The sequence below is a fragment of the Botrytis porri genome (assembly GCF_014898465.1).
Source record: "Botrytis porri strain MUCL 3234 chromosome Unknown BPOR_001, whole genome shotgun sequence".
Classification (NCBI taxonomy): Eukaryota; Fungi; Ascomycota; class Leotiomycetes; order Helotiales; family Sclerotiniaceae; genus Botrytis; species Botrytis porri.
Genome location: NW_024066075.1, coordinates 2,472,087 through 2,482,662, shown reverse-complemented (window position 1 = coordinate 2,482,662; position 10,576 = coordinate 2,472,087). Strand labels below are relative to the sequence as shown.

The 10,576-nt window shown below is 44.3% G+C and overlaps 3 protein-coding genes across 3 annotated transcripts; 1 reads left to right on the top strand and 2 right to left on the bottom strand.

The window, feature by feature from the left end:
* Window positions 1-776: 776 nt before the first annotated feature.
* EAF01_000658 (uncharacterized protein) lies at window positions 777-2,874 on the top strand (the record flags this gene model as incomplete). The annotated part of the gene is made up of 2 exons (XM_038908908.1): window positions 777-2,120; window positions 2,179-2,874. The coding sequence occupies 2 exons, from the start codon at window positions 777-779 to the stop codon at window positions 2,872-2,874; spliced, it is 2,040 nt and encodes a 679-aa protein (XP_038775814.1).
* Window positions 2,875-4,670: 1,796 nt separating this feature from the next.
* EAF01_000657 (uncharacterized protein) lies at window positions 4,671-6,410 on the bottom strand (the record flags this gene model as incomplete). Its single annotated transcript, XM_038908907.1, has 1 exon — window positions 4,671-6,410. The coding sequence occupies one exon, from the start codon at window positions 6,408-6,410 to the stop codon at window positions 4,671-4,673; it is 1,740 nt and encodes a 579-aa protein (XP_038775813.1).
* Window positions 6,411-7,352: 942 nt separating this feature from the next.
* Window positions 7,353-9,646, bottom strand: EAF01_000656 (uncharacterized protein; the record flags this gene model as incomplete). The annotated part of the gene is made up of 6 exons (XM_038908906.1): window positions 7,353-7,572; window positions 7,632-8,855; window positions 8,909-9,237; window positions 9,291-9,364; window positions 9,420-9,474; window positions 9,605-9,646. 6 exons carry the CDS (start codon window positions 9,644-9,646, stop codon window positions 7,353-7,355), a joined length of 1,944 nt encoding a protein of 647 aa, XP_038775812.1.
* Between the last annotated feature and the right edge of the window lie 930 nt (window positions 9,647-10,576).

Sequence of the window (10,576 nt, the reverse complement as noted above, 5' to 3'; positions counted from 1 at the left end):
TCAGGCGGGTACCAGCGTCGGAATTCATCAAGCTAGTGCGGCAAATCACATGGGTTTGTTGTCTGTTCCTTTTTACACTCATCACATTTGTATCGGGTTCCTTATATCTCATTGGGGCCTAGAACAACTACCAGGTAGTCAGCAAGTTACTCCGCGCCTGTTGCCTACTGTTATGTCAGAACTCTCTCTTAAAGTTCCCCCATGCCCCACTAGTAACCTTTGAAAGTTAATCTCTACAAAAGGGATCGCTGTGGCCGCCCATTCGTTGCTTGGTATTCAAAGAGAAAGGTGCGGCTCTCGATTCCGTTGTCCTATTCGCAGATAGTTCCCAGACGATATCCCAGTGACATGGTACCGGTTGTCTTTAAAATTAAACTTACCATATTTCAAACACATCACACCCGTAGTATGGGCTCTATTTAAGCCAGTGAATCAGAAGAGGCAACTACACGCCATTACGCCGTTTGTACCGCGCCGCGTGGTCCCATTGTGGACACTACATATGCGCTCTTTCCTTCCGCTGAATTATTATTTGTGCTTTTTTAGAGTTTAACACAGAAACCATTGACCTTGTCTGTCAAATATTACACATACTTTACGCCCAACAAAGGCCCACCATACAATTTGCAGATCACTTCTATACAACACTCATCACTATTTCTTGAAGTGTTCACGTTCTTCATTCCCCTTCGCCATCCTGTTTCCTCAAACATCTTCTCCACTTGTTCGTTCAATCTATCATATCTCAGTCAACCAAAGAGAAGAGATAGAACGACATGGATCTCGATGCGGTTTTAGAAGTTCTGCACCAGAATTTATCTGTGTCGTCTAACACGACCACAACGGCAGCTTTGCTCGGCGGACTACTCCCAACTACCCTTCTCGAAAATCTCGTTCCCGGATATGGCTACATTCACAAGATTGTTCTACAAACCGTTGGTTTTGATATCACAGTCCTTGTCTCTCTATGGGCTGCTCTATGGCTAGGAAACAAGGCTTTCGATGCATTACATTCATGGGGATGGTCATTCGTGAGATCATACTGGATGTCTGATATCTCTATTAGTAGCAGAGATGAAATTCACGACCAAGTTATAGAATTTCTGGCACACAAGTACCAAATGAAACCTTCTCGCTCTCTTCAGGCAGAAACAGCACGACGGGGATATTGGGATCTAGATAATGAGGACTCAGTAACCTTGACACAGCTTGACGGAACCGGTATCATACAATGGCTCAATTTTGCTGATCAAGATTCCAAGACTAAGCCACAATTCACGCCGTCTATGGGAGCTAATCATACTTTTTGGCATAATGGTAGATACTTCAGGGTTAGAAGATCGGAAAAAATGGTCTTTGCGTCCTCTACGTATGGTGGTAACCCAGTATCTGACCAACAAGTGCTGCTCATCTCTTGTTATGGTCGTAGCACAATACCTATCAAGGAATTTCTTCAAGAAGCCAAAGATTTTTCAAACAGAAATCACAGTGCAAAGACTGTCATTCGTCGACCTGCAAACAAGGAGCGTCGAGCATGGGGAGGTCGAAGCTCTTGGATTGAGGTAGCGAGAAGACCTTGTCGACCAATGAGAACTGTTGTTTTGAATGAGGTTATGAAAACTAAAGTACTACGTGATATCAACGAATACTTGAACCCTTCAACTGCTCGTTGGTATGCCATTCGTGGTATACCTTATCGCAGAGGGTATCTCTTTCATGGACCCCCAGGAACTGGTAAAACCTCCTTGACATTTGCCCTTGCTGGCGTCTTTGGTTTGAATATTTACGTTGTTAGCTTGCTAGAGCCTACACTCACAGAAGAAGAACTCGGGAATCTCTTTACCAACTTGCCACCTAGGTGTATTGTACTATTGGAGGATATCGACACCGCAGGTCTAACGCGAGTCAATGAAGAAAAAGTTGAGTCGTCGGATGAACCTAGTTCTGAGAGCAGCAGCAGCAGCGAAGATGAAGACGAAGTTGTCACGAAAAAATCACGAAAAAAGGGCAAGAGCAAGAGCAAGAGTAGACGTAGCAAGGGTAAACGAAGCAAGAAAGGTAAGAAAGGTAAGAAAGATGATGATGAAAAGAAAGGAATCTCATTATCTGGTCTCTTGAATGTAAGCTCCCACAGCCCTTCACGCATTTAGAAGTCTGAGAATCTGACTAAATTTTTAGATCATCGATGGTGTGGCTTCACATGAAGGTCGTGTCTTAGTGATGACTACCAATCATCCCGAAAAGCTAGACGAAGCTCTTATCCGACCAGGCCGTGTAGATTGTCAAGTTGCATTCACAAATGCCACTCGTCATCAAATCAAGGAAATCTTTGAGAGAATGTACTCCAAAGACCCGCCACGGGAGAAACTTATCGCTACTACCTCACCAGCTACGGAGCCTATTGTCCCAAAAATACCAGTTCCTATCGAAAGAGACGAAGAAAAAGAAATTCCTCTTCTCGCCCCAACTTCCGATACCCCAACCCCAGTATCTGAGGAGACGTATGCAAATTTAATTTCGGATTCACTTTCGGGAAATCGTCCTCTTACACCACCAGATACTCCTATTGCTGCTGTAAGTGGAACTTGTGCTGGAACTAGAACTGAAAAAGAAGCTACCACTCCCACGGGAAAGAAGACCCTCACAATAGCTGATATTGAGAAGAGTGGCGAAGAAGAACTATTAAAAGAGGGGGAACTTAAGATGTTGGCAAAGCAGTTTTCGGAACATATTGAGGACTATATATTTAGTCCAGCTGAAGTTCAAGGATTTCTTTTAACGAGGAAAAAGGCCCCTAGAAAGGCTGTTGAAGAGATTGGAGCTTGGGTGCAGGTCACGAAGAAGACTAAGGTGGAGGGACAAAAGTTCACATAGGTGTCTGGGGTGGGATAAAGAGGTGGACTGATTGTGGAGTGAATCAGTATCGGTGTCTTTTACGCAGTGCATGAATGGGTGGTTGATCAGACTTCTCGAAAACTTGACGAGACATGAGACGCAGTGTACTATACCTACAAAGTGTGGACACAAGAAAGGAGGATTGATGGGAAGGAGGAAAACGAGAGAAAACAAAAAAACAAAAATTGAGACCAGTCAATGGCGGGAGACGATCTCAGCGATACGATACGCGACTTTTCTTAATCAAAATGGAGGAAATCTCGCTTTTTTGGTTCGCATACTTTGCTTTGCTTTGCATTTCTAATTTCATTTTATTCTATCATGGGGAGAGGCTGGTGTTCTTCATTAACATTTCCTCTCATTCTTAACGTCGGCGACACGCAGCATTTCCTATTTATTCAAGCTATTTATTCATTTACAAATGAAACAGTGGGGTGTTTCTGTTTCGTCTGCTATTGTATACCGACTTATTGGATATCCAAATCTGCAAAACATGAATTTTCATTCATCATTTTGATTTTCATCTTCGTCTCGCAAAAGGGGTTTGGGATAGGGAGGGATGGGATGGGGGGACTAATGAATGGAGTATTTTGCGGGTAGCGAGTAGTGAGTTCGTTGGCGAGAAATTTGCATTGAGGTATGGGCGAGTAGGGTCAAAATGGGAACGGGATGGAAAGGAAAAGAGAAATGAAAGGAGAGAAACGGAAAGGGAAGGGAAATGGGAAGGGAACAGAAAATGATAGGGAAGTGACTGCATCAAACGGAAGACGAAGCTAAGGTGCAGCCGGAACATGAGAATGCAGGGTGAAGCTCTCCTCTGGGCATATTAGATATGGGATACATTTTTTGAGGTATGAGGCGAGGCAGGAAAGGACTTTTATATGATGAATATTCGTAGGTAGCTTTTAGCATTCTAATTCGATGCGTTGCTTTTTATACGTGTGGTTTGGGGATTGTGAAATTTGAGTCTTGGTTTATTGTGTGCTGTATAATGAGTGACAGTTATCAATTTTCCTTGAGCTGTATCTTGATATATATGTGGAAAGAGAATTGAAGCTTCAATACTCGAGTAGAGTAGAGTGAAGGTTTTCGAGTACTGTAAAGCGGGGCGTGATGTGTTTTTTGAATGGGTTTATTATTTTGTGTGTAGGAGTAGGGGAAGTGGATGTGGGAAGTGGGAAGTGGGAATTGAGGGGAGTATATTTATCTATCTATCTATCCCATACAATGATTCAAATAATGCTTTGGAGAGAGTATTAGATTTTTGATTTGGGAAAGGTAGATATGAGGTAATTGTTGGAAAATCACATCGCGTGGCAATGGTTCAATTTTTTTTGGAGGCTTCAAGTAACAGATAGGTACATACAGTACAGTACATGTGTATTATCGAAGTTTCGGGATTGGAAATTGGAGATTGGAGATTGGAGATTGGAGAGGGAATACTAGGAGGTTGGGACTGAGTGGTAGGGATGGAATTGGATGGATTGGATGGATTGGATGGATTGGATGGATTGGATGGATTGGATGGATTGGATGGATTGGATGGATTGGATGGATTGGATGGATTGGATGGATTGGATGGATTGGATGGATTGGATGGATTGGATGGATTGGATGGATTTGCTGGATGGGATTGGAGAGCTGATTATTCTGGGGTTTTGTCGAGAAGTTTTTCCGAGAATCTGTTGGGACTTTGTTTGATATGATATGATATAATATGATAAATAGATTCTAATTATGAAATATCATTAGAAATGTGATAACCATCAGGAATTTCATCCCACCGCATCACACCAATTCCCATGCCCATCCTTAAATCTCCCTCCCAACCCCCTCAAATGCCCCAAAACAGCACCCAATCTCCTCAGCGCCTTCAAATTCCCCATTTCCTTTCCCTCTTCCCCCTCTCCATCTCCGTCCCTCTTCTCCCCTTCCCCTTCCCCTTCCCCTCCCAACTCCTCTCTCGCTTCTCTAACCAACGGTAACAATCCCCCCCAAACCTCATCCGTATACCCTCTAAGCACCCCCTCCCAATCACTTTTCCACTCCTCCTTTCTCTTTCCCTTCCCCTTTCCTTCCACCCCATTTCCCATCTCCCCATTTGTCCTTTTTTGTTTCCTCACTCTCCATTTTATACCCTGGAAATTTAATACCGAGCCTTCGAATTCATCATCCTCCTCCTCCTCCTCCTCTTCTCTTTCATCTTCTCTTTCCCTTTCCATCTCTCCCCCCCTATCCCCTCTCCATTTCCCCTCCCCCTCCCTCTCAAACCCCGGCACCAAATTCAACGAACTCTCCACATCAAATCCCTCATGCACCTCCTCCCCCATCCCCTCCGGAAACAAATCCCTCGTAACCCGTATAATCCTCTCCCGTTCCGCAGAACTCATACCCATCCATTCTTCCTCATAAGTTTTCATATCCTCACCCACCATCCACTCCTCACTCATCCCGTGATTCATCCCAATCTCCTCATCAAAAGACACCCCTCCAATTCTCGATAATAAATCGCGGACTTCATCTCCATCTCGACTTTCCTGTTCTGGTACGGATAGATTGTGATTGTAGGGATACATATTCCCGGCATCTGGATGAGAAATCGTATTCATACCTTCCCGACGATATTCCGTCTCTGCCACTTTCTCTAGATGAGAAGCTGGCAATGGCTCGAAATGGTAGAGAGTCGATTCTCGTATATTTCCAGCGCGAGGTACAGGATGAGCTTCATGCTGGTTAATAATTCCTTGTGCAGCTTGACTCCACGAATCTTCGAAAGCTTGTACCCCCATTGGATCCAAAGGAGCACCGGTAGGCGCAGGAAGAGCTCCATACTGCAAACCATCTCCCTGTCCCGCTTGCAAATCATTCCCAAGCACCCCATAACTAGGTCCCGAATACCCACCCCCCAAACCCGCATCCCCCGCAGGACTAAGCGAAGGAACAGCATCCAAAAATTCAGAAAATTCTTTCTCATTCTGCTGTATCCATCTCGCTTTTTCATCCCCTCCCACTGCATGTCCATTGAATTCCCCGTTTCCTCCAGCTCCGTCTCCTTGAATACCACTAGTCCCCATATTCCCCGCGCTCCTCATACCAAAAGTATCCCTATCCCTAACCGTACCTCCCCTCCCCTCAGAAATCGAAGAAGGTCCATCAAATAATCCGGGATTCCCAGTGTGCATTTGCGCATTCCCATTTCCATTTCCATTTCCACTCATACTTCCACCTCCCTTTCCACCCCCCGCCGCTCTAAACACCCCCCTTGCATCGCTCCTCAATCCCTCTCCTCCACTCCCACCACCAGCACCCCCCACAAAAACATCTCGACCCAATCCCGCAGCCGAAGCACCGATACGGTTGAGAAGAGAGGGGGTAGGTTGTTCATCTTGGTGACTGGGCGTGTCGGTTGAGGAATATTGCGTTGGAGCTTGAAATGTCGAGGAAGTAGAAGAGGAAGATGGATTGGGAGATTTTCCTTTTCCTTTCCCTTTTGCTATGGGATCGCTTGAGGTCATGGTGTGATGTGATGTGATGGGTTCTGGTGTTGAGATGATAAGAGCGTGGTGTTTAGTTTGTTATCGATGTGAGTTTTGTTTGAACAAATGATGAGATGAGATATACAGTTAGATATCATCCGACAAAGCCCAATAAATCAAACCACGCACATAGATAAATATAAAGATCTTTCCGAAACTCTTCAAATAATCAATATCACAAAATCAAAAAATCAATCAATCGAAACAACAACATACAACCGTCATTAATACTCGAGACGATTAATCGATTGGCATGACTAAACCACAAAGTTAAGTCTAGTATTTAGCTCCCTTCCATATTATTGTAGTCTAGCCTAATCCATTACCGAACAATCCCGCAAGTCCGGAATTGCTCCCCCACCACATCTCCTCGGTTGAAACTCCTAACCTCGTCCATCATACGCCATCTGACATGTGACTGTACTCTTGGCTCTTGCTACAACAAAGGATCTGTCCATTGGAGAGGAAGTCACACACAAATGTCAAAGAAGCCATCACTCAACCCCTTAATAAATTACTGATAAACAAATAGGATGATGATCTAAAACATTGAACGATCAAGTACCTTGACCAGTAGTCATATCAAAATTCAAATAAAGATATTTTTATTCAACTGCCGCAACAACACCTATACGGGTACTACAACTTGGCACGCCAAAAACAGCAGACAACAACAACAACAGATATCATACTAATCCACTCCAATTCCCAACCGGCTATGCTACAATCCATGCTCCTTTCATGTCCAGCTCAAAGATTCATAGATCATTCCTGATCTTGGAGTCATATCCACTTTCATCTTTAATGATCTTCCCCTCTCCCGTCCTTTGCCTTTCCTTTTCTCGGTCGCTTGTCGTATGAGCACCCCTGTAACCCCTAGCCAGATCCTAAGCCATTACTCCATGTGCAAAATTTGAACATCTAGTAAACACGCTTGAAAGGTGGGACAGCCTTGCACTCATTCTCATCCAAGGTGTGGCCTACAACAGCTCTGTAGGTCAAATCGGTCTTTCCTTGTGGCTTCTTTTGGAAGGTCAAAGAATGCTTCATCCATTCCTTATCATCTCTCTCTGGGTAATCTTCACGGGCATGTGCTCCACGAGATTCCTTTCTAGCGGCAGCTGCCTCGGCAGTTTGAACACTATATAAAGTTAGTATATAATTCGGCAAGATTCGAAAATGTAAGCAGGGGAAATTTACGCGCAAGTCAACAAGTTTCTCAATTCTAGAGTCTCAACCAAATCCGAGTTCCAGATCATGCTTCTATCTTGAGTCTTGATATCCTTGAATGTTTGATCAACAGCGTTGATCTTTGCGACACCCTCATCCAAACTCTCTTGAGTTCTGAACACACTGACGTCTGTCTGCATAGTCTTTTGCATGGCAAGACGAACCTCGTGTGTGCTCTTGGTACCATCAGCGGTTCTGATTTGGTCAAGAACACTGATAGATTCGGCACCAGCGTCAGCGCTGATCTCCTTGTGTGGCATTCCTGGTTCGAAGTTATCGCGAATAGTGTGGGATACAGCACGACCGAAAACGATCAAATCAAGAAGTGAGTTGGCTCCGAGACGGTTGGCACCGTGTACGGAAACACAAGCAGCTTCACCACATGCGAAAAGACCTGGTACGACTTTATCCTTACCCTCAGCATCAACAGTGAGAACCTCACCGGTGTACTTGGTTGGGATACCACCCATGTTGTAATGGACTGTTGGAAGAACTGGGATAGGTTGCTTTGTAACATCGACACCGGAGAAAATGGATGCGGTTTCAGAGATACCTGGGAGACGTTCGTGGAGAACATCAGGAGGAAGATGACTCAATTGGAGATAGATGTGATCCTTTTCTGGGCCAACACCACGTCCCTCTCTAATTTCCATGGTCATTGATCTCGAAACAACGTCACGGGAAGCCAAGTCCTTGGCGGTTGGTGCGTAACGTTCCATAAATCTTTCGCCCTGAGAGTTAAGGAGATATCCACCCTCACCACGAGCACCCTCAGTAATCAAGCAACCAGCGCCATAAATACCAGTAGGATGGAATTGAACGAATTCAAGATCCTGGTTCGGTAATCCAGCACGAGCGACCATAGCCATTCCGTCACCAGTACAAGTGTGTGCGGATGTACAACTGAAGTAGGCACGTCCGTAACCACCGGTAGCCAAAACAGTGTTGTGCGCGCGGAATCTGTGAAGGGTACCATCTTCTTGGTTGTATGCAATAACACCTTTACATTCTCCATCCTCCATGATCAAATCGAGTGCGAAATATTCAATGAAGTAATTGGTGTTATGCCTTAAGGATTGACCGTATAGAGTGTGGAGAAGTGCATGTCCAGTTCTGTCAGCAGCTGCACAACATCTGTATGCTTGACCACCCTTTCCGAATTGTTGTGATTGACCACCGAAAGCACGTTGATAACTAGATAGACATTGTTAGTAAAATACCACAAATGATCTACCAGTTATTCTTACATCTTGCCGTCATCAGTTCTTGAGAATGGGCAGCCGTAGTTCTCCAACTCAATGACAGATGCTGGCGCTTCTCTTGTCATGTAATGAATAGCATCTTGATCTCCCAACCAATCTGAGCCCTTGACGGTATCGTACATGTGCCATCTCCAGTCGTCCTCGTGCATGTTTCCCAGAGCAGCATTGATACCTCCTTGCGCGGCTACCGTATGTGATCGAGTTGGGAAAAGCTTTGATATGCATGCAGTGTTGAAGCCAGCCTCGGCAAGACCGAATGCTGCTCTTAAACCTGCTCCTCCAGCACCGATGACAATAGCATCATATTCGTGGTCCTGCCCAAACAATCAGATACAAAGTTCCTCGCCTGTAGAGTCGAGATACGTACAACGACCGGGTATTTGTTGCTCACGAAAGGCGAAGCTTCCTTTGCTCTTAGTGGCGCATGTGTAATGATTCGAGCTGCAGATTAGATATTAGCCAATGGTCTGAATAGTCAAAGTTGTGGCAGATCTACCTGCAGGTCTTGTCGATGAGAAAGATCTAGTTTGATTCTTCAATGCCCTCGAGAACTACAATCGTGGCCAAACCGATTAGCATTGTTCTTCTTCGTCTTCGTCTTCTTCTTCTTCTTCTTCTTCTTCTTTTCTTTTTCTGACCTTACCACGAACGCGGGGCCCGAGGTCAGAGAATGGAACATACCGAAGGACCAGATGTGAATCTACGCATAGCAAATGAAGACATTGTGTAGAGTTATTATTATGGATAGAAAGAAGAGGGGAGAAGAGTGCGCAACACCCGAATTAATATCTTTCTCTATTATGGACCTTTTTAGAGAACGGCAATAGAGGCAACTCAGGTTAGTCCAAGGGCGTTTCCAAATCTTCAAATTCGGGATTAAACTATAACGATGATGGCTCGATGCTTACTTAGTCAGGATTTTGGGCCCATCGAGCCAATCAAAGAAATCTATTTCCAATTATTGTCATTGAACGATCCGACCATGAGTAGCCGAAACCCGGAAAAAAAACGTACGCCAGAATTACCAGTGTGCAATATTGTTAAGAAGTCCTTTGATTGGATCAATTACTATAATCTTGTTGATGATTCTATATCTTCAAGATGACCTCTATTGACATAGTAATAGCAAAGGAATCTCCTCAATTAATTTTTAGCCAAAAATATTGAATGGCTGAATTGTTATAAATTTCCATACAGGAGATTGATATGGTGCTGGCCTTTGTGTACGAAGTAAAGTAATTAGGTAGAATTCGTATTCGGGAATGGGGTAAGGAAAAACCGGCAAGACCCTCAGTTGAAGTGGAGAAGTTCCCCAAGGTAAGTCTTACATCACATCGTATCGTACACTCATCAGTTTCGCCTCTTATTATAAGTTACAATGGATCGTATAGTTACCACAAACATCACAACCTTAACTTTCTCTGGAGATTTGTAAGCTTCCGGATATCGACATCATGGTAGCCGGCATCTGGATCTGTCTGAAGCATCGAGCTGTAGTCGCCTTGTTGTTGTTGTTATTATTATTATTATATTGAGGAATTCCACCATATCATTCTCATACAATACTGTCGCAGCGTAGGTAAATGCTCAAATCAAAACGATATGCTCGTGACATCTTCCACTTATTCTGCCTCCACGGCAGTGGCTCCCGGA